The sequence below is a fragment of the Chiloscyllium plagiosum genome, unplaced genomic scaffold, assembly GCF_037043375.1.
Source record: "Chiloscyllium plagiosum isolate Xiang-an unplaced genomic scaffold, Cpla_swu_hap1 HiC_scaffold_25, whole genome shotgun sequence".
In the NCBI taxonomy this organism is placed as follows: Eukaryota; Metazoa; Chordata; class Chondrichthyes; order Orectolobiformes; family Hemiscylliidae; genus Chiloscyllium; species Chiloscyllium plagiosum.
The window spans coordinates 45,716,276-45,740,668 of record NW_028270163.1 but is presented as its reverse complement, the minus strand read 5'-3'; the positions used below and the strand labels follow the sequence as shown (position 1 = coordinate 45,740,668).

Genomic DNA, 24,393 nt, shown 5'->3' with positions numbered 1-24,393 from the left:
CTCGGCAGAGTGGGAGGGAGAGTTGAAATGTTGGGCCACAGGGTAGTGGGGTTGATTGGTGCAGGTGTCCCGGAGATGTTCCCTAAAGCGCTCCAGGAGGCGTCCAGTCTCCCCAATGTAGAGGAGACCGCATCGGGAGCAACGGATACAATAAATGATATTGGTGGATGTGTAGGTAAAACTTTGATGGATGTGGAAGGCTCCTTTAGGGCCTTGGATGGAGGTGAGGGAGGAGGTGTGGGCGCAGGTTTTGCAATTCCTGCAGTGGCAGGGGAAGGTGCCAGGATGGGAGGGTGGGTTGTAGGGGGGCGTGGACCTGACCAGGTAGTCACAGAGGGAACGGTCTTTGTGGAAGGCAGAAAGGGTGGGGACGGAAATATATCCCTGGTAGTGGGGTCTGTTTGGAGGTGGCAGATGATTTAGTTTATGCGAAGGTTGGTAGGGTGGAAGGTGGGCACCAGGGGTGTTGGTTTCTATCACAAATGATGGTGCACCAACCATACTTAACACAAATGCAGGCTTTGTTGCATTTTGCTGACATTATCCTGATTTCCCCTCTTTTGTCAATTACCAATGTCTAACCAACTAGCAAGCATTAGCAAATAAGGCTATGGATTTTTCTCATGGAATGAAAGTTGGTGTTGAGATTGTAAACTTGATTCGAGCAAGCCCCCTTCAGTACCATTGGTTTAAATCCTTACTCAACACAATGCTGTCTACAGTGAACTAATTCTCCATGCTGATGTGAGATGGTTAAGTCAAGGAAAGATCTGAAAAATATTTTAGACTGAATGTCTGAATTTGTCACTTTTCTGAAATCAAGGTATGCAGTAAGCTTTCAGTCAAAGTTGCTCAACTTCAGGTTCCTTACATTCATAATGTCAAAATTGAAAGAGCTGAACTGTGATCTGCATGGAAAGGACAGAGACTTTGCACTATGATCAGAGCTGTGAAAGCATTCAGATTAAAATTTAGCCTGTTGTTCCGTTCAATTAAAAAATGAAATGCTGCAATACTTCCTGACTCTGAAGAAAATACTAGAAAACTCAAAGACAAAAATAGTTCCATCTATAAATCTTCTGTGTACTGCTGAAGAAGTTAGAAGAGCAAGACAACAGATGATTTAAGGAATTAGCCGCGATGTAACAAATCCTAATGTTTGTCTCAATAATGGATTCCTGGGCAATGGGGTACCTTCAGAGATGGTTTGTGCACAGTTAATTAATATTCCCTTGGAAGGCAGGGCAAACAAGTCCTGAGTTCATTGGATAACAAAAGAAATAAAAATTATGATTTAAACTAAGATATAAAACATAATTGATAACCAGGCTGAATTTAATAGTTTCAGAGTCATGTAAAAGCAAATCAGAAAAGCAAAGACGTGACTCCAAAAAGAATTTCAGCTAACAAAAAACAAAATTCCAAATGTTCCTTTAAGCAAAAAATTAGTAAAGGTGTGATGAAGGGCTGAGTTGGGACCAAATAGGGGACATATGCACGCAAACAGTGGGCATGCCTGATGTATTAAATTAATACTTTGCATCTGTCTTTAAAAAGGAAAGTGAAAGAGGAAATTCAGTTGCTGGAGGGCTTAAATTGATGAAATACTGAATAGGTTGTCTATACCTAAAGTGAAGAAGGAACCAGGATCAGCCAAGATGCGTACTGAGGGAAGATTGAGAACAGAAATTGCTGAGACACGCTCAATAATTTTTTTATTTTTGTTAGACTTGGGTGGTGAAATAGGATTATAGAATTGCAAATGTTATATCCGTTTTCAAAAAGGGGTGTTAGGATTAGCTAAGCAACTACAGATCAGTTTAACTTCAGTGGTTGAGAAACTTGTGAAAACAATAATTCAGAGTTAGAGTTGCTTCAACAAATGTGATTAAGGATAGCCAGCATGTTCATCTAATGTACTGGAAGTTTATCGGAGGTAAAAGTGTTCAATTCTGGCTGCCTCATTATAGGAAGATTGTGGAAGCTTTAGAGAGGGTGCAGAGGAGATTTCCCAGGATGCTGCCTGGACTGGAATGCATGTCTTATGAAGAAAGGTTGAGGGAACTAAGGCTTTTCTCATTGGAGTGAAGAATGGTTAGAGGCGACCTGACAGCAGTGTACAAGATTATGAAAGGCATAGATAGAGTGAATAGTCAGAGACTTCTTCCCAGCCAGAAATGCCTATCACAAGGGGCATAATTTTGAGGTGATTGGAGGAATGTTTAGGGGAGGTGTCAGAGGTTGGTTCTTTACACAGTGAGTGGTGGGTGCACGGAATGCACTGCCAGCGATGGTAAGAGTCAGATACATTAGGGACTCTTGGATAGATACATGGATGATAGTAAAATGAAGGGTATGTAGGTTAGCTTGATCTTAGAGTAGGATAAAAAGTTGGCACAACATCAAGGGCTGAAGGGCCTATATTGATTAGGGAAATACTATTGATGTTGTGTATATGAACTTTCAGAATGGATTTTTTTTTAACTTATGAGCTATTCAAGGTCATGGAGTAAGAGAGTTCAGTAACAACATAGAAATAAAATTGGAAGAGTGATAGGAAACAGAATAAATGGCTAAAGCATATTCTTTTGGCTGGTAGCAAGATTTGCACTGGAATCTTTCAAGGGTTTGTGCCTGGACCTTGCTTTTCTTAACAATATTATTGACCTCAATCTTGGTGTATGAGGCACAACTAAAAATTATTGTTGATACAAAATTTGGAAAATTGTATGTTGTGAGGAAGACAATGTAGAACTTCAAAAGATCAGAAACAAGTTGTTGGAATGGGCAGACAGGTAGCAGATGTGGATCAATGTGGAAAAGTAAGAGATGATACATTTTGCTAAGATTAACAGGGAGAGACAATATGGAATAAAAGACACAATTCTCAAAGGGATGCAGAGTGGGACCTGGATATACATGTGCATAAATTATCATGGGACAGGTGAGAGAGTGATTAATAACACTTACACTGTATAGTGTATAAAGCATACATGTTTTATTAATAGGGGCATGAAATAGAAAATCAAGGAGTTACATTGAACATGTATAAAATACTGATTTAATCTCAACAGGAGTACTGCATTCAGTTTTTAGCACTGCACTTTAGTCTCCTTCCTATCAGAAAGATGTTGTGAAACTTGAAAGGGTTCAGAAAAGATTAACAAGGATGTTGCCAGGGCTGGAAGATTTGAGTTATAGGGAGAGGCTGAACAAATTGGGGCTGTTTTCCCTGGAGCATTGGAGGCTGAGGGGTGACCTTATAGAGGTTTATAAAATCATGAGGGGCATGGAAAGGAGAAATAGGCATAGTCTTTTCCCAGTGGGGGAGGGGGGGGGGGGGTGTTGGAGGGTTGGAGTCCAGAAATACAGGGCATAGGTTTAGGGTGAGAGGGGAAAGATATAAAAAAGACCTAAGGGGCAACGTTTTCATGCAGAGGGTGGTACGTGTATGGAATAAGCTGCCAGAGGAAGTGGTGGAGGCTAGCACAATTGCAACATTTAAAACGCATCTGGATGGGTATATGAATAGGAAAGGTTTGGAGGGATATGGGCCAGGTGCTGGCAGGTGGGACTCGATTGGGATGGGATATCTGGTCGGCATGGACGGGTTGGATCGAAGGTTCTGTTTCTATGCTGTACATCTCTATGACTCTTTCACAATGTGAAGATACTAGCTAAAGTGCAGAATAGGTTTTTTAAAAAATCTTTTGTGGGACATTGGCATTGCTGGCTGGCCAGCATTTATTGACCATCCCTAGTCATTGTGAGGAAGTAGCAGTAAGCTGCATTCTTGAATCGCTTCTGTCCATCTGCTGTGGATATTCAAACAATGTCATTTGGGAGGGAGATACAGGATTTTAACCCAGGGACAGTGAAGGAACAGTGATACCATTCCAAGTCAGATTGCCTACTGGTTTGGAGAGAATTTGCAGGTAGTGGTGTTCTCATGAATCTGCTGTCCTTGTCCTTCTAGGTGGAAGTGGTTATGGGTTTGGAACGTGCTGTATAAGGATCTTTGGTGAATTTCTATAGTGTATCTTGTTGCTACTCAGCATTGGTGACTGAGGGAGTGGAAGCTTTTGGATGTGATGCCAATCAAACAAGTTACTTTGTACTGGATAGCAGCAAATGTCTTGGATGTTATTGCAACTGCACCCATCCAGGCAAGTCGGGATTTGTTCATCACACTCCTGTCTTGTGCGTTGTAGATGGTGGACAGGCTTTGGAGAATCATTAGCTGAGTTAGTTACTGCAGTATTCTTAGCGTCTGATCTGCTAAGAACTCACGATATAATTACAGTGACTATGAGTTCAGTTGAGTAGCTGCTCAAGGTAATGCCAGGATGTTGACAGTGGAGAATTCATTGATGGTAACACTACTGATTGTGAAATGGCGATGGTTAGATTGTCTCTTGTTGAAGATGGCCATTGCCTGGCATTTGTATGGTGTAATTGTTACTTACCATTTGTCAGTCCAAGCCTGGATACTGTCCAAGTCTTGTTGGATTTGAACATGGATTGTGTCAGCATCTGAGGAGTTGTGAATAACCCTGAATATTGTTAATTGCACAATGAACATTCCCACTTTGACTCCATGGTGGAGGGAAGGTCCTTGATGAAGCAGTTGGAGATAGTTGGGCCTGGGACACTATTCCTGCAGAGATGTCCTGGAGTTGACAGCCACCAACCATAACCATCTTCTGATGTGTCAGGTATGACTCCAAACAGAGAATGGACCAAGAGGTGAGGTAAGTTTCCATTTATGTAAATAAGTTGGAGAAACTGGGATAATTTTCCATGGAAAAGAGAAGGTTGAGACGAAATCTAATTTAAGTATTTATAGCACAAGAGGGGTGATCAAAGTAAAGAGGGAGAAAAATACCTACTTTTGAAAAGATTGAGAGTAAGAGATTTAATTAATGAAAAGTAAAGAGACAGGAGGAAACATTTTCTCATACAGTGAGTGGTTTAGGATCTAGAATACATCTAAAGAAGGGTGGTGGCAGATACAGTCAAGACACACTAAAAGCAATTAGATAGTTCTTTGAAAAGGAATATTGTGCAATGTTAAGTGGATACGTCAGGAGAATGGCACTAGGTCATATGCTCTCATTTGGAGACCCAGTACAGACATGATTGGATGAGTAGCTTCTTTCTGTGCTGTAATAATTCTGTGATTCTATGATTGTATCCAGACATACTGTTCAACAGCCATTTAATGTCATGGGAGAAGGTTATGGAATAACAGGAAAAAAAATTGAAGGCTAAAATTCCTTTTGATTTCTTCAGATGACTAAAATTATTGTAGGACATCACTTCCACCATGCTTAAATTACTTGATATTTCACTTCACTACAGCACGCAGAGTTAAGACCCAGCCTACAAATGAGCAACTTGTTCCAGAGTTGTATCATTCACTGGGAACAGAAGTAGTATCTAATATGTAAACTAAACATGTCTTCTCCAATCAATGAAACTGACACATACATATTTAACAACTTACTTCAAATCTATGTGTCTTTAATAGATCAAACATTTTGAATCTGTCGTGCTCACGTTTGCTAAGCCAGAATCTTTCTTGGATTGCTCCTCTGAAACTTTTCCAAAGGCTCTTATAACACCCACTATATGATGTAGGAATTTGACATTTCATGATTAATTTAGTTCAGTTGTAATCACAAAGTATATTCATTGATTTATCAAAATGATTTTGATTAACTGTAACCAATGCAGATTTTAATAATTTAATATCATGTAACTCTACTTAATCTCATTTGACAAAGAAATGCACCATGCAATTTTGAAAAATGCCTGTTTGGTTCATTCTATTACACACAGCCAGAATTGTGAGAATGTGCAACATTCAATGTTGAAAAAAGCAAAGTTTACATCCTATCAGCTCATTAAATTCTTATCAGGGAACAGAGGAAGACTAAGAGGGAGCTACTGTAGGAAAAAAAAGCTGTGTTCTACACTGGCTTTGTTTTAATTCATAAATGTTGTCTTTGTAGTAAAATTAACTTTATAATGATGTTTTTAAGTTTTAACTATAGAACTTTAGGACTCAAAATTGCTTTGACTAAACGTAGATGAATATATCACTAGCTTGGATTTGTTGTTGGTCTGTTCGCCAAGCTAGCATACGTTTCGTACCCTTTCTATACCCTTTCGTACCCTGCTGTACTGTTCTGCTTTGAATTTATGTGGTTTTGTTTGAGCTGTTTCCAGTTGGTCCCAGTTCAGGGATTTCCTCAGCCTCATTTTGCAAGGAGCCTAATTTAACTTCAACCTCTGTGGTCCTTTTTATATTTTTATAGAAGCCTTGCCTTGACATTATTTGCAAGTTTACACTCAAAATGTATTTCCCCCTCTTAATTTGGTCATCTTTTTTTTAAAACTTTCCCAATCGCCCTCTTATCACAAATCTTTGCTATATTGTTTGTTTTTTCTTTCAATATAATGCAGTATTTAAAATGCAGCCTAACTCAAGGTTTTACATAAAGATAAATTTCTTCTATACTTTGTGCTAAGTATTCTTTATAATGAAATTTAATATCTTATTTGCTTGGCTGCACTTTCTCCCACGAGTCTTGAATCTTTAAAGAATTATAAACTGTAACTCCAAGATCCTTTTCACACAACTTTTATGTAAAGGGCAAGCATAATTTGCATCGGTTCTGTCAAGATGCGTATTATTATCTAAATGAATTAACATTTTAAAAAATTTGGTCAATTTTTGCAGTACATCAAAATTTCTAATTTCTTTAGAAAACAGATCTGACAGATGTTCTTTAAAAAAAACAAAATTATAAAATGCTTTAACATTTGTTTAAATCATATGATTAATTTATTATTTTATACTGAATGTGAACAATAAAATCTGTAATGAGCATCAAAATCGCCATACTTTCACAAATCATTGTGGATTGTTTGTTAATTCTTTCATAGAATGTGTGTCTCCTGCCTAGGCTAGCATTTATAAGCCATACCTATTGGCCTTGAGAATTGGGATCAATTTTCTTCAGTTGCTGCAGTCTATAATCATGTAATTACAGATGCTAGGAAGGCAGCTGCAGAAATTTGGTAACATTATAACTTTCTAATATTTATACAGAACTGAACAAACAATTTCATATTGTAAGCAATATAGTAATGTTAACATCAATACTCAGAAATTAACTGTTCAACTGAAATATTTACTCCTTCCACTACCGAAACAGAGGCAGCAGCATTGCTACACTTCATTAGCATTATGCACTGTAAATCAAGCCCCACTATTCCTGGACTTGGCAGAAAAGTTGAAAATTTTAGCAAAAAATGCAAAATCCCCAATGTACTTGTCAGTGACTCAGGGTAACAGAAAGCATATACTAGATTTCTATACCTAACAAGAACTTATATTTATTATAAACAAAGATTTTAATTGCAGTTAAACAACTAAGAAATATTAACCAATAAAACTCTACTGGTTAAAACTCTAACTGTCTTCAATAAGACCCCCCTTAATACACATATAGACAGGGTAGACAAGCAGGAGGCTGGAATAACACAGCAAGCATCAAAACGTAGAGGAGTCAACACTTCAGATGTAACCCTTCTTCAGGACTGGGGATGGGTGTAAGGGGAGTTACAGATAAAGGAACAGAGGGGATGTAGGGTGGTGAGGTAGGGATGGGTGAATACAACTTCCACCGTGTCCTCAAATTCACCTGGTCCATCTCGGACACCTCCCTCCCCTTTCTTGACCACTCCATTTCATTTAGATGTTTTCTATAAACCCACAGTCTCCCATGACTACCTGAACTACACTCTGCCCACCCAATATCCTGCAAGAACTCCATTTCATTCTCCCAATTCCTGTGCCTCCACTGCATCTGCTTGGAACAGGAGACATTCCACTGCCAAGCATCCCAGATGTCCACCTATTCTGAACAACGTGCTTTTCCCCCTCTGATATCCAGACAGCCCACCTCTGCACCTCCTCCATTCCATTACACTGCTCTAAACCCCGCTCTAAATGCAGTGAAGACAGGGTCCCGCTTGTCCTTACCTAACACCCCGCCAGTCTCCACATCCAACGTATTATCGTTAAACCCTTCCGCCAACTCCAATTAGACCCCACCAAGAACATCTTCCCTTCCCCACCCCAATCTGCCTTCCACAAGGACCATTCTCTTCTCCAATTCTCCCCACCAACGTCCCTGAACCCCCAGGTAACTTCCCCGCAACCGTAAAAGATGCAAAACCTGCCGGCACACCACCCACCTCACCTCCATTCAGGGTTTCAAACAGTCCTTTCCAGGTGAGACAGAGGTTTATCTGCATCTCCTCCAACCTAGTTTACTGTGTCTCGTGCTCCCGATGTGGTCTTCTCTACTTCGGGGAGACCAAACGTAAAGGGCATGTTTTGCTGAGTAACTCAGCTGGGCCCGCAGGGCTGACATGCCCTCCCAGTTACCACCCATTTTAATTCCTCTTCCCAGTTCCTTTCCGGCATGACCATCCTTAGCCCCCTCCATTGCCACAGCGAATCAGACCGCAAATTGGAAAAATGCCTCATCTTCCGCCTGGGCAGCCAACAGTCCAGAGGCTTCAACATTAGTTCTCCAATTTCAAATAACCTCCCTTCCCATCCCCTGACTTCCTTTCCAGCCCCTCCCTCTCCCTTCCATTTCTCTGATCAGCCCTTCCTTCCAGCTACCAACTCGATTAATTCCTCCCATCAACCAACCAGTGATACCCTCTACCTGTGTTTAGCAATCCCTAACTCACCACCTCCCCGCACCCTCCCACCTTTATCTGCAATTCCCCTTACATCCATCCCCAATTCTGATGAAAGCTTACATCCGAAACATTGATTTTTCCAGCTCCTCATGCTGCCTGGTTTGCTGTGTTATTCCAGCCTCCTGCTTGTCTACTTTGGATTCCAGTACCTGTAGTTTTTGTATCTCTAAAAAATGTAGACTGCCCTAGGCAGACAATAAGAGAGGGTTTTCGTTTTTCTCTCCACAGATACTGCCAGATCATGACAGTTTCTACAGCAATTTCTCTTTCTTTTTGTTTCAGATCTCCAGCCATTCTTTGCCTAATTTTTAAAAATGGTGTTATGGATGGGAGTGAAAGATAGTGGAGTGACATTCAACGGCACCAGTTCTCAGGATTCGATGGAGAGATTCTTTTTGTTTCCCAAGTCCTTTGGTTCACCAAGCTTTTCATTCAGGTTCTTTAATTTCTTCACAGAAATTACAAAATGACTGGTTCACAAATTATAAAATCTCTGAATTATTGGTTAAAAGCAACAGTTTACAGCAATTGGTAGGAACAAACAATTGGCTTTTTTTTAGTTACAGGTATTTTCACCTGAGAAGGACAAAGACACCACCTCTCACTCCAGAGATGAAAACAATTCTCACTGTAATGTTCACACACACAAGCTATTCAGCAATCCTGGATCCAATTAGAATTGTTGCCTGAACAATGACCTTTGGCATCCACAACTGGTCACAATTCTACAAAGTCAGGATGACGGAATTGCAGATGGATGAATATTTTGCTGGCTTAATCTCACTTTGTGTACAGGCCCTGGTGCCGTAACATCTTTTTATTCATTCCCCGTTGCTTTCAAAGCAATATTATAAATACAACTAACAATGATTTTCAGTAATTTGCTTCTTAAAAATACAGCAATTCCTTCCATTCCTTTGTTGTAAAACAGTCCTTTTCCTACTTCAGACCATAATCGAAACTAAAGTAGAATAAAAAGATGCTGTATTTACATTGTACATTGTATACAAGGTGCACTTCAAGTCTCCTTTGACAGTATTTTTCAACCCGTGACATCTATCACATAGTTGCGTGAAAATATTCATCCATCTGCAATTCCGTCATCCTGACTTTGTAATAAATCACTGTTCCTTTATTGCCACTGGGTCTATATCCTAGAACCCACGTTCTAAGAGTATGGATTACATAATTTGAAGAAGATACATCGTCTGGAGTGTAACTACAGATGGACAACAAACACTGACCCAATCAGTGACGGCCATGTCCTGGGAAATTATAAAGAAATGTAATAGAGTACAGTAAAACACATCTCCAAGTTCATTACACAGAATTGGATTTATTTGACCTGGTTTGTCAGTACTAGATTACAAGTATGAATGGTAAATGATGAAAAAATTACTGACACCAATTTATCACACAACTTAAAATGAACTGAACAAATACAAAATAATCCAAAAAGAAATCTATACATTAAGTATATACAGCTCTGATAAATAGACTAATACTGCTTAGTCATCTCATTTTTTCTGTATTTACCTACCAGTGCATTGAAAAATAGAAAACAATATGGAAAAGTGAAACATCTACAAACAAATAGCCTCAGTTAAAAAAATTAAGTCAAAATGTATCATCTGATGGACAAACAGTTCGTTTTGCACAATATTCTCAGTAGTAATGTGGCTGCCTTCTTTCCAGGTGTTCTCATTTTCCAATTCTTTTGACACCACACATCTCTCTCCATTAAACTCCACTGAATGGACTCTCTCTATCCCAACTCATCATCAACCTTAGTCAAAGTACCTAATTCCAATCGAGCTGTCCATTAGCATTAAAACTCTGGCCTTACCAACTTTGACAAGTCCATTTTTCATGGCTTTATACTTATTTCACAACAGCTGACACGAATCTTCAGAGATGACAGTCTTTTGTATATAGCTGATAGAATCATAGGCCCCTTGCAACAGAAAAATGTTAAATCAAGAGATTCTTGATCACAATTATAAAGCTTTGAGGAGGTAAAGTAGGAGCCCTACACTCACAGACCAGCTGTGTAGAGGGAAATATTGAGAGGTTGCTGAGTAAAAACTATCTCCTCATTTGTTGAGGAGGAAGTAGCATAAGCTCATTAAGAGCCTTCTAACTTGCATCAACTTCTCTCCAGCACAAGCACGTAGTCAGCCCCAGAATGCACTGTGGTTATTACTGACACTTGGAAACAGACCTCCTTAGGTCATATGGCCAATGTTAGATATTTGATTCAAGCTGTAATGCTGTCATTTTAATGCTTCTTAGTTGAGGAAACTTTCTTCTTTCTTGCTGCCAACATTTCATAAAAAGGATCTCTGCTGATTGCAGCCCTATAAGAAACAAAACGTGAGACAGAATATTAAACAATTAAAACAAGAAACCTCATTACATTGAACCCTTTTTTCTTATTCATTCATGGGATGTGGGTTTCACTTGTTGGGCTAGCATTTATTGGCCATTTCTGATTACCCTAAAGAAAGTGGTGGTGAGCAGCTTTCTTGAACGGCTGCAAACTTGATGTTGGTACATCCAATGCTGTTTGGGAGGAAGTTCAAGGAGTTTGACCCAGCAACACTAAAAGAACTGTGATACATTTCCAAGATGAGGAGTGACTTGGAGGGCAACTTGCAAGTGTTGATATTTCTATGTATTGTGGTGGCTTTGTCCTTCTAGATGGCAATGGTCAAGGGCTTGGAAGGTGCTCTTTAAGGAACTTCAGTAAATTTTATGCAATGCATTTGTAGATGGTACACACTGCTGCTTCTGAGTGTCAGTGATAAGGGTATGCTTTGTGGATGTAGTACCAATCAAGTGGGCTTCAGCCAAATGGTTTTCAACATGGAGGAGTGCTGATTTAACTAACAAGTTGGGAGTTAGGGAGTAATGTGATAATTATCAGGAGGCTTCCTTCCCTTTTCTCAGGAAATACTTCATCAAATTATTCATATGACTTCAAAAGACAATCATTATTAGTTTAAACAGTCATCACTTCATTACTGCCCTTTAACACAATACATTGGACAGTGCAATTATCCACTTGAATAAGTGAATAACAGAATAACAGGACAGTGTGGGGCAAGATGAGGAACCAGGACTTGCTGAACAAGGCTATTGAAGAACGCTGATCTTAGTGGCCCTATATTCAAAAGAGAAATGTGATAACAGTACATGTTCACAAAAGGAAATTTCTGCCTGGTTACTGTAACTTTGGTGAAAGAGCGACAAAAAAACCCCCAAACTATTGCAAAAGCTAATCACGTGTTTCAAGTAAGCACATGCATTTGTAAAATGCAATGGTATAATCATGTTGTCACTCAACTATTAATACATAAGCCCTGTTTAATGTTCTGGAGGCATAAATTCAAAATCCACAATGGAGATGGTGAAATTTGTATTCTGTCAAATATGGAAATAAAAGTGAACCAAATAATGACCACATAACCACTGCTGATTGCCATGAAAATGCGATCCTTACCTGATCTGGCCTATATGTGACTCCAGATTCACAGCAATGTGACTGACTCTTAATTACTCTCTGAAATACACTAGCAAACTGCTCAGTTATGTCATACTACTTAGCAAAGACCAATGAAAAGAATGAAATCAGACAGAATATCTATCATTGACCTAGGCAATAGAAGCTGAAAATGTGTTGCTGGAAAAGCGCAGCAGGTCAGGCAGCATCCAAGGAACAGGAGAATCGACGTTTCGGGCATAAGCCCTTCTTCAGGGCTTATGCCCGAAACGTCGATTCTCCTGTTCCTTGGATGCTGCCTGTCCTGCTGTGCTTTTCCAGCAACACATTTTCAGCTCTGATCTCCAGCATCTGCAGTCCTCACTTTCTCCTAGGCAATAGAAGCAACAATGACAAACAAAATCTTGTCAACCTGCAAAGTCCTACATTTGGAGGCATGTGTCAAAATTAAGACAGCTGTTCCATGGACTAGTTAAGCAACAGCCAGACAGTCATACTCCCATAATCATACATTAAAGACAATGTCCTAGACACTACCACCACTATCCCTGAATATGTCTTGCCCCATTGAAAGGACAGACCCACCAGAAGTGAAGGCACAGTGGGAGAGATTGGATATTTGCCACTGGAGTCTTCAACATTGACTCTGGATCCTACGAAGCCTCTTAGTATCAGACCAAACATGGGCAAGGAAACCTCCTACTGATTCTCATTTACCCATTCTTCCTTAGTTCATAACTTAGTACTCTGCCCTGTTGAACACGAACTTGAAGATGCACTCTGGGTGCTGAGGGCACAGCATGTACTCTGGGTGGGGGACTTCACAGTCAATCACCAAGAGTGAATTGGCAGTTCTGAAGATAATGTTCTTTAGATTAGATTACTTTACAGTGTGGAAACAGGCCCTTCGGCCCAACAAGTCCACACCGACCCGCCGAAGCGTAACCCACCCATACCCCTACCCCTACATTTACCCCTTACCTAACACTACGGGCAATTTAGCATGGCCAATTCACCTGACCTGCACATCTTTGGACTGTGGGAGGAAACCGGAGCACCCGGAGGAAACCCACGCAGACACGGGGAGAACATGCAAACTCCACACAGTCAGTCGCCTGAGGCGGGAATTGAATCCGGGTCTCAGGCGCTGGGGACCCAGGTTTGAATTCTGCCATCGCAAATGGTAGAATTTAAATTCAGAAATTCAGAAAAAACCTGGAATTAAGAGTCTGATAATGACCATGAAACCATTGTCAACTGTTGAAAAGAAACCATCTGGTTGACTAATGTTGTTTAGGGAAGGAAACCTCCATACTTATCTGGTCTGGATGACATGTGACTCCAGACCCACAGCAATGTGGTTGACTCTTAAATGCCCTCTGGGCAATTAGGAATGGGTAATAAATGCTAGCCTGAGAGCAGTGCCCCCATTCCGTGAATGAATAAAAACAAATCCAGCCTTGCTAACACATTACCAAGCAACAGGACAAACTTAAAAATCCTTCATCAGGTAGCAGCACTCCGAAAGCTAGTACTACCAAATAAATCTGTTGGACTATAACCTGGTGTTATGTGACTTGTAAAATGGTTTTCCATGTCAACCAACTCAGCCACACACATCAATGCAGGAGATCCTCAAATCCTAGTTTCCTTATCACAATGGTCTTCAGCAGATTCATCAAAGACTTTCCCACAAACGAGTCCAGAAGTGGAGATGTTTGCTGATGACTGATTGTTCAGCACCGGCAACCCTCAGATAGTAATGCAGTCCATATGAAACAATACCTGGACAACATTCAAGCTAAAACTGGACAAAGTCCAGGCTTAAACTTATGAGTGGCAAGTAACATTCATGCCACACAGGTACCAGGCAAAAAGCATCTTCATCAAAAGAGAATCAAACCATCAATTTTTGACATTCAACGGCATTACCACCAATGAATACTCCACTGTCAATGTTCTGGGGTGACCATTGGCTAGAGATTGAACTTGACCAGCCATATAAATACATCAGCTACAAGAATCAGAAAGAGACTAGGAATTCTTCAATGTGTGACTCACCTGCTGTTTCCCCAATGCCTGTCCACATCTTCAAGAAACAAGTCAGGAGTATGATGGAAGACTCCCTTTTTGCCTGGATGGGTGCAGCTCTGACCTCACTCAAGAAGCTTAACACCATCCAGTGCAAAGCAACAAACCTGATTAGCTTCACATCCACCAACATTAACTTTCATTGCCTCCCAACTAAGACACAGTAGCAGCAGTGTACAATATCCATAAGATGCACTGAAGTAGTTCATCCTGTTTTTTTTTAAACAGTACTTTCCAAAGCTGCAACCGTACAAGGATAGCAGGTACAGGACCCCATCACTATCTGAAAGTTCCCTTCCAAGTGACAAATAATCCTGACTTGGAACCGAATCACATGTTGCTCCTTCAGTGATACTGAGTCAACATTCTGAAACTTAATTCCTGAAAGCACAGTGGGTTTCCCTACACCCCATGGACTGCAATGGTTGAAAAAAGCAGTTCACTATCACCTCTAGGGCAATAAAACTTGGTTTAGCGAGCAATGCACAGATTCCATGAATGATTCATAAGTACAAATAACTTTAAGCTGAAATTTATGCTTCCAAGGGCAGGGTGAAATGCAGGAAGAACATCGTCTTAGTCATCATGCCTTAAGTATTTAAGTGCTTAATTAGTCCACAAGTGATCTAAAGCACTTGTGGACTAATTGAGCCCTTAAGTGTCCATATAGTGACCTATTAAGGGCCTCTTTCTAGCCCCACTGCAATGTTTTTCACAGTGAAGAAACTGACATCAGATGTGAAGCTGGACAGCCTTTACGGGCCCCTTGGACACATCAATAATCCTCTCATCCAAGGCCCTTCTATCCCTGCTTTTCACCTTCTCAACCATAATGGCCCCTTCCCCGTGCCAGTGCCTGCCAGCCTGCCCAAAGTGACAGCCCCCATTTCATTCTCCCACTTACCTCAGTATCTGGTTCCAGTGCTGGATGTTAGTGATGACTGAACGCTGTCCTAACTGTGGCCAATGATTCCAGCAGCATCAAACAACCTCCAACTATTTGACTGGCCAGCAACTATAGGAGATAGGACACCATCCCAAATGGAAGCTCAAGTCAACTGAAATCTCAATTAGCTGAAAGGCCCACTGACTGTTAAACCACCACTAGGCAGGTTGCCAGAATAGTTTGGGCTCACTCCTAGCATGTGCACTGGAGTGTTAAAAATCTCAAGTCATTGTTAGTTTCTCTTATTAGAATGATGTATTTAACTATTTGCTCACTTGATGCACTTTATCCATTCATCTTTTTCCTCTGGGGTTGGTGCAGATATCCTGTAAACTGTATGACTTCCTTCTACCACTCGTCCATCTGCCTCAGTCTTGCAGGCCTTGATAAATTGGTCTTTGTTATCTGGAATATAGAGCTCAAAACAATTCTGAAAAATATGAAAAAAAAAATGATAAGTCACAACTAAAGAAATTTAGAACTAACAAATCTACTCATGTAAGATCATATTTTTATACCATTTAAAAAGTATCTCTACTTTCCAACTTACTGAACAAGGCTTTGAATTGTTTGAAGCAACTGTCATCAAGCAACCTATAATCATCAGGATGAGGCTTGTGTACTGTTCTGCCCCCAGATTCTGAATGGTCTGTCATGCTTTTACACTATTTTCTTGTTTTTTGTCTCAGATTTTGATTTTGAATTTACAATTGCTTTATTCTTTTATTGAGCATTCTTCAATTAATTTCTATTTCTGAACGCAGGGCCTTTGGTTTATTATCTGCTGATGCTTCATCCTGAACCATTTTCCAAACAGCTCTACCAGTAATGGATTTGCCATTGCCATAACTCTCAAAGACACAGAGAAGGATTAGGCCCCATGTCTGCCTTAGCTGACATAGTGTTGGCATTATTCTGAATCACATGCTAGCTGTCAGAACTAGCTGACTCTCCAGATCTCTCAATATGGATATAAAATTAACTTAGATGTCACTGTTCATTGTTTTCCTCCCAAGTCTCTGTACTGAGCAGCTTTACAACACAGGACTGAATGACATCACAGATTCTAAAAAGAGACACTGCAAGATAGCAGACGATAACATATCCCTCTCAGATGGTCTCAACACGTTCTACGCTGGTTTTGAGCAAAATTTCAGTGGAGAGGTAACACCTATTCTGACACGTACCTATCCCAACAGTTACTGCATCAGAGGTCAGATCAGTTTTCCTTTGTGTGAATCCAAGGAAAGTGATGGGATCAGGCAAAGTACCAGGCTGTGCACTCAGAGCATGCGCAGATCAACTGGCAGAGGTCTTCTCGGACATTTTCAACCTCTCCCTGCAGTAGCCGCTGTCCCTGCCTTTTTCAAGAGGGCCAACATCATCCCTGTGCCTAAGAAGGCTCATGCAATATGTCTCAATGACTACCGCCCAGTGACCCTAACTTCAGTGGACATGAAGTGCTTTGAAAGGCTGGTCATAGTATTAGCTGGAAATGTGTTGCTGGAAAAGCGCAGCAGGTCAGGCAGCATCCAGGGAACAGGAGAATCGACGTTTCGGGCATAAGCCCTTCTTCAGGAATGGGGCCCTGGTCATAGTATTAGTCAACTCCAGCCTCCCCACTACTTTTGACCCAATTTGCCTATCAGACCAACAGATCCACGTCAGATGCCACATCACTTGCCCTTCACTCCTCCCTGGAACATCTTAACACCAAGAACAGCTATATAAGAATCCTACTCATTGACGACAGTCAGCCTTCAACACTATTATCCCCTTGAGACTGATTAATAAACTTACAGATCTTGGACTAAGCCACACTGTCTGCAACTGGATCCTCAGTTTCCTGACACACAGGCCACAAGCAGTGAAGATTGGGGACAATATTTCATCTTCACTAACACTCAACACTGGAGCCTTCCAGGGGTGCGTACGTAGCCTCCTATTGTACTCACTGTATACCCATGACTGCGTCGCTAAATACCAGACTAGTCATTTACAAGTTTGCTTATGACACCATCATAGTCGGTCGAATCTCAGATGGTGATGAAACAGACTACAGACAGGAGGTGGAAGACCTAGAAAAATTGTGCACTGAGAATAACCTAGCTCTCACTGCCAGCAAAACCAAGGAACTCATAATCAACTTTCAGCAGGATGTTACTCCTGCACCCCCTACACATCAACAGCACATAGGTGGAATGAGTGGAGAGTGTCAAGCTCCTGGGAGTAGTCATCCACAACAAGCTTTCTTGGTTTCTTCATATGGATGCACTGGTTACAAAGGCCCGACAATGTCTCTTCTTCCTCAGGCAGGTGAGGAAATTTGGCATGACGGTGAATATTCTTGCCAACTTTTATAGGTGCGCCATCGACAGCATTCTGTCTGGATGTATCAATACCTGGTATGGCAACTGGACTATTCAAAATTGGAGATAGTTACAGAGAACGGTGAACTCGGCCTGGACAATCACAAAGGCCAACCTCCCATCTATAGAATCCATCTACCAGGCCTGCTGTCAAGGAAAGGCCACCAGCATTCTCAAAGATCCATCCCACCCTGGTATCGTGTTTCTACAACCTCTACCATCGGGCCGAAGGTACAGAAGCTTGGACACACGCACCAGCCAGTTTCGTAACAGTTTCTACCCTACTGTTGTTAGAATACTGAATGGACTCACAAACACTTAACATTCACCTGCATCTGTGTTTTTGATTTTGCCACTGTTTACCTATTATTTACTATCTGTGCTACTTAACTATGTGATCTGCCTGTATTGCTCGCAAGACAAAGCTTTTCACTGTACCTCGGTACACATGACAATTAATTCAATCCAACTCAATTCAATTCAACATCAGTGACTTCAACATATTAGCTGCATCTTAGTTCATAGTACTCTCCTCTCTGAGTCACAAGGTCATCAGTTCAAGTCCCATTTCAGGTGTCAAGCTTGAAAATCAATACTGATACAGCTTTACTGAGGGAGTAATGTATGATTGGAAGTGGTTTTTGAATCACAGTTTAAAATGAGACCCTATCTGCCTCTCAGCTGGACAGAATAGATTTCACAGTACCATTTTGAAGATGAGCCCTATTAATATCTAATCATTAATAGATCCTGGCTAATATTTGTCCCTTAATCAATATCACATAGATAGATTATATGGTCATTATCAGGTCATTACAAGGGCAACAATCAACAAACTAACCAGTGATGAAATTCTGCAATTTAATTGAGATTTCAATAGAGCCAAACCACTTGTGAAAAATTGTGACTTATCAATTTCAAAGGAGGCATTTCAAAAAATCACTGCAGTTTCTATCAGCTGAATTTTATCAAAAACTAACTGATTGGCAATGTTTGGGTAGTTTCGTGGTGGGTTTATCTCCATGAGCACTAATGAGTTCCAAGCAATTTTCTGCTGCTCACCACATTGTGTGCATCTTGCCTTTGGATCCTCGCTTACACTGCAGTGTGCTCGCCATTGGCAAAAGTAAGCACCACTGCCAGAACCTCCCTGGATTTCAGGTGCCAATGTCAAATTTAAAGCTTGGCCAAGCAACTGGTCAAGTGCTGTGAATCAGGTGCTGCCTTTCACGGTGCACGTAGTGGAAGTGGGAAGATTTTGAGGACACATAGTTGACACAGGTATTTGCACTTCATTGTCAATAGAATTCACAAATTTATTGCTACTTTACTTCATCACCTATCTGATTGAATTTTGTAACTACTGTCACAATGACAAACAATCTGCACAGGCCACCCATCCTTAGCGCCATACCATCTTAGAACTCATGATAATGGAATGCCACTCTTTATTTAACAGGCAATGCAACCTCACATCTTCTCACAGTTCAATGTGGGAGCATCTCATGCTGGTAAGCTTTCAAATTGATAATATTAACTTTTATTGAACAATTGCAAAAGAAATGTAAATACAAAGAATTGAACTTTGAAGAAGGGGCATTGGATTTGAATTATTAGCTCTGCTTTTTCTCCACAGATGCTGAACACTTTTTCTTTAATTCTTCATTTTTCTGTTTTTATATTGAATGTTTTGGTTTATTTTCTGTGTCTTTAGATGATGCCAGAAGTTGTGAACTATACAACATTTTCCATTGTAACAAAATACACATGATCATGAATAAATCAAATAAATAAGACCTGCTGAGTTTCTCCAGCAATTTCTGTTTTGTTTAAAAAAAAATCAGTTGCTTCTGGGAACAGACAAAGACTATGTTCCTTCTGAGCAGCAACAAATTTACAGTCAATTGCAGACAAATCATATCTATTTGAATTGGATGTCATTAAGTCCTGTCTATCTTGTTGCATCTGATACTGTAGGCTGACAATGATGTTCCCCCGGTCAATATCCTCCTCCTTCTCTGAAGACTGCTGTTACCCTTTCAGCTGTTCAGTTACCTGCAGATCCCCCCTTTGCCTGCTCCAGTCATATAGATCACAAAATGAAAACATTACATCACACATTCTGTCTGCAGTGCACTGTAAGGACCCCAGACTGATCCACATACATAACCATCATCTTCAGGTGGCTTTTCGTTTGCTTCATGAAAGCCCTGATCAAAGAATAGGCTATATTTTAACATTGCCTCAGTCAGGGGGTTGCATAATGGAGCTATCAGCCATGATTATAAACGTTGTCTTCCGGTAACTATTCATGTAATGCATCCAGTCCTTCAAGTAAAATAAGAACATGAGCATTCTCAAGGATATACACTTCATGTCACCAGGATAAGTGGTGCAAACTTTCAAGATGCGGTACTGATGATCACAGCTGACTTTTATATGGATGGAATGGAACCCTTTTCTGTTGGTGAAGTGTGTAGTGTTATGAACCAGGATTTGTATTCCTTATAGCTGGACTGCAACTATATATCAAGTACCTAAGTAACATAGCTGTCTCTTAAAAAACATAATTTTGCTCACAAGTAGAACACACATGCTCAAGAGAAAATTAAATGCCACTCATTCCTTGTGTCGAAGCAGCCATCTTCCATTGCCATTGTAGCATATTTATGATTTGGATAAGAATGAAAGTCAAGGTGTTTGCATTTGGCAGAGTGAGTCCCAGACTCAGCCTGATACACAAGGTCTGTTTCCTCCAACCCCAAACCTCAATGTTCCATTCTTCCTTGCACTCCCAGTCAACTTGATTAGTACTAACCTTCCACTGATTCTCACCTAACTCATTCATATACATCTTCATCTTGCAACGTTACCCTTAGCCCCAGCTCTACTGCTTAGCCTTATCATGCAATGTGCCGGACTGTGCCCCTGTCAAAGCCAAGGTGTCTGTGATTGTCAATCAGTCATTTCCACATCACCCCTGCATCTCCCTCCCTTATATGCTGAGTTGCCCTTTTAAGATTAAACTGACTCATGGCCACGGCATGATATAGTGATATGAAATCTGATACCCTGACTACGCCATCTAATGAAATTACTGTTTCAAGCCCATAGACTGAGATCAAATGCTGCTGTTCACTGACCATGACGTGATCCCTAATTGCTGACAGTCCCATTTGACTTTACTGAAGACTTTACTGTTGGACATGGCAATTTTGCTGAAGCAAGCGTGTTCGCCGCATATGTGCATGCTGCAAAGCACATGGTATAGGTATGACACTGATGTCGCACAGTACTGTACCCCCAACATGTGCACACCTTTGATTGATAACTGCTGACAACTATGACGATCTGCCTGGATTTGCGTCTGTGCTAAAAGGCAAGACAAGCCAGAAATGTATGTTCTGAATGAAGCAGGAAAGAGCCGGTACGTTCTGAATGAAGCAGGAAAGCGCAAAAAGACATGGGCTGGAAGAGATACTGTGAGCATCCAAATAGGTGTAAAGTAAGTGCTAAGAGAGCACGCAGGGGCCCTTAGGTGCGTCACGACCCAATCCATGAGATCAGTGCGTGTGTAGTGGCCTGGCAACAGGATTACAATGAAGGGTAGCATTACATGTTGTAGTGCCATACTGAAGTAGAGAACTCTATGAAGTGAGTCAGACTGTGTCATGTCAACTTCTATGGATGGAGTTGCGGATGGTTGCCGCCTATGTGTGTACCTAGGGATGTTGCAATCTACTGTCCAAGATGGAGCAAGCAGAGAACTGGAGCAGCAAGCTATCTGCTCTAACTTTCATGTCAGATATTTTGTCGTCTAGTTTCTTTCCAGCGCTTGGGAGAATAGGAAACTGCATATAAATGAATAGAGATTAGGTACTAATAAGATGGAAAAGCTTGCAAATAGGCCTCTCATTGCTCACAAGCATTGCCCATGTTATTCATGAATGGGAAATTTCAGCTCCAGGTTCTAGTTCCTTCTATTCTATTAAAGGAAGGATATTTATTTTATGACAGTATTAGCCACATTTCACTTACACTTCAGACCATTTAACATTAGACAGATTCTCTTCTGTGGAATATTGACATCTCAGAGAAAATTGCTGGAATAATTAATTCAATGTAGGAATTTGACTTAATATACAAAAAATAAATTTGGGATAATAAAGCAATGTTTAGAATGTTAAAATTTCTCATTAACTCACTGGCTTTTTGGAGTCATCTACTTCTCGGATGCTGAGGTTTTCAAGTGGAATAATGCCCCTGGGTTCTTTGTCCTGTGAAATAATTTTGACAAATAAGAATAATATTAAATCAAAACTAATATATGTATAATTTACATTTTAATGCAATTACTTGTAAAGACAAATAACATGCATTACTTTTTACGTTTGAAAATATAGTAATGGTCAAAATTTAAATTGTCTTTTAACACCTCAAGGTAAATTATGGGGAAAGTCATTGCTGGCTTCAATTGTGTTCATCTGTCTGACATGACCTCAAGGTCTCTAACCAACCTATTAAGATGGAAGAAGTATCGGTGCAGGGAGATGTGCATAGAAGGAAGTAAAAAGAAGTTTTGTAATTTCTTATAATAAGTTAGCTAATTAATTTATATTCATCCATAATTTACCACTAAATTATGATCTTGGGAAATCTGTCTAGGTTTTCAATAAATTATCAGGTAAAATAGCCTGCATTAAAAAAAGAACAAGATCCACTCTTACAGAAAAACTCCATCACAGCAATATATTAAAGTCTTTCAACATTTTCTCAACAGAGTTCCAACCACACCTCAAGTGTAGTAGCTGCTGACAACAATATAAAAATTTCATAAATTTATTTCCAAAATTCAATTCCGAAGCATCAAATTTAGCCCCAAATTTCAAACTATCAGCAGTATCGTGTAACTTCCAGCTTGAGGTTCTTGGTCAAACACAAAAGTAAGTATCTGACATTTGATAAAGTGTACAAATGCATCAAGATAAATTAAGGCTCACTGCTGGAGTAGATAAGCAAATTTGGGACAACAAATGGGTATTTTCAGTCCAGTGAATGGAATTCCACCCAATCCCAGGGACTGATGTCTTCTTCCATGAGCATGAGATTGCTGCATTACCAACTGCCAATTCAGTTCCCCTGATGCCTGACCTTTGGTTGCCAATCCTTGTCCCAAGTGAATCCTGACCTGCAGTCAGTGACTTCTATTAGAACCACCCTACAATCCCAACTAATTCCCACCCTAGGGACATGGCTGCTACTGACTTTCCCATTGAGTAAATGTCCACTCCTTCAGTCTGCCTAAGTAGAAACTAAAAGAAAAATGCCTAAATTTAATAGCAATCACCTTCAGTTAGTTTTGGGTTGTACAAAAAATTTGAACCTTCGCCACTGGATTCTCTTCAATAGCTAATGTATGCATAGCTACATAACCAGATGAACAGAAAAACAGAAATTTCATTGTACAATCCTCTCTTTTAAAAATGGTGCACAATTCAAGTAAGAAGGTAAGCACAGTTACGAAAATTAAAAATTCTCCTAACTCACCGTCGTGTATTCAAAGTAGTACAAGCAGTTGTCAGTCAGAATAAACCAACGTCGTTTCCATGTTTTCACTCTTCCACCTGTATTGACAGATATAGCATTTGGCAGAAAGGAAAAAAAGAGAAAACTCAAAAAGTTCACAACTTGTCATGAAGCTTGAGTCACAGCTTGGCCTCTTGATTGCTACACTGTTTAGTGAATTTGGCAGTTCCCAAAGTTCTGCATGCAATTGTGACAATACCGCTGATTCAAAAGGATACATTAACTTTGCTTGGACTAAAGAATTTAAGTTCATTATTAGCTTATGAAATTGTGGTGAATATTGTGGAAAATCTGAAACTGAGAATATGACACAAAATAAGGCAATGCTTGGAGATGAATAGCCCAGAAAGAGGTAGTATGATTTGTATCTATAGTTGACAATACATGTCATGCACAGGATCATATTAAATGTCAAAGATTCCTCGATAAAACTGCTGCTAGAAAAAAGACAAATTTAATCCACACAAAGAAAAGACAAAACATGGAAATATGAACTCCTTTAACTGAAATAAAAGAAACAAGTATGATTAATGAAAAATGTTAAAGGCAGTATATGTCAAAATTAGATCCCCTTTTAAATGTTGAGAGAGGTACATCTGTACTGTCTGTTTAATATCTTGCATTGCACATAAAGTAAATTAGTTGAAAGGTTGTTTTGGACCAAACAAGCTAGAAAATAAATGTTTTACAGCTTGCACTCCTTGTCACTCTCATCACTTGCATGTTTTCTATACATTTAATATCATGATGAAGGAATAGTTATTATACAATAATGTTTGACCTTATTAAAAAAAAAGACACAAATGAAACTGAAATTAGGGAACCTCCTGATGAAGGAACAGCACTCTGAAAGTTAATGCTTCCAATTAAACCTATTGGACTATAACTTGGTGCTGTGTGATTTTTAACTTTATTTCCCAAACTCATGCTTACATGTCCAAGGCTTGATGGGGATCAATAATAGCTCATTAGCAACAACTTATTTCATTAGCTCTGAGCTGAGTTCTGAGTTGAATATATGGTATGAAAAAAATAAGGAAATCCACTGCAGTAATCCAACTGGAACAGGATGGCATGGAAAGCTTGTTTGGAAAAGTATGAAATAAATATAG

General features: G+C 40.0%; 1 protein-coding gene across 4 annotated transcripts in view; it reads right to left on the bottom strand.

Moving 5' to 3' along the window:
- Positions 1-10,103: 10,103 nt before the first annotated feature.
- cyth1b (cytohesin 1b) overlaps positions 10,104-24,393 on the bottom strand; it is a 232,773-nt gene continuing 218,483 nt past the window's right edge. For 3 of the 4 annotated variants that reach the window (XM_043714921.2, XM_043714920.2, XM_043714923.2), the window contains exons 10-13: positions 23,243-23,321; positions 21,901-21,972; positions 15,602-15,756; positions 10,104-11,144 (exon numbers count right to left, since the gene is read on the bottom strand). In XM_043714921.2, coding sequence (XP_043570856.1) covers positions 11,066-11,144; positions 15,602-15,756; positions 21,901-21,972; positions 23,243-23,321 — 385 coding nt within the window. In that variant the 3' untranslated portion in view covers positions 10,104-11,065. The remainder of the gene's footprint in view (positions 11,145-15,601; positions 15,757-21,900; positions 21,973-23,242; positions 23,322-24,393) is intronic. The other variant, XM_043714919.2, reaches the window with a different exon arrangement.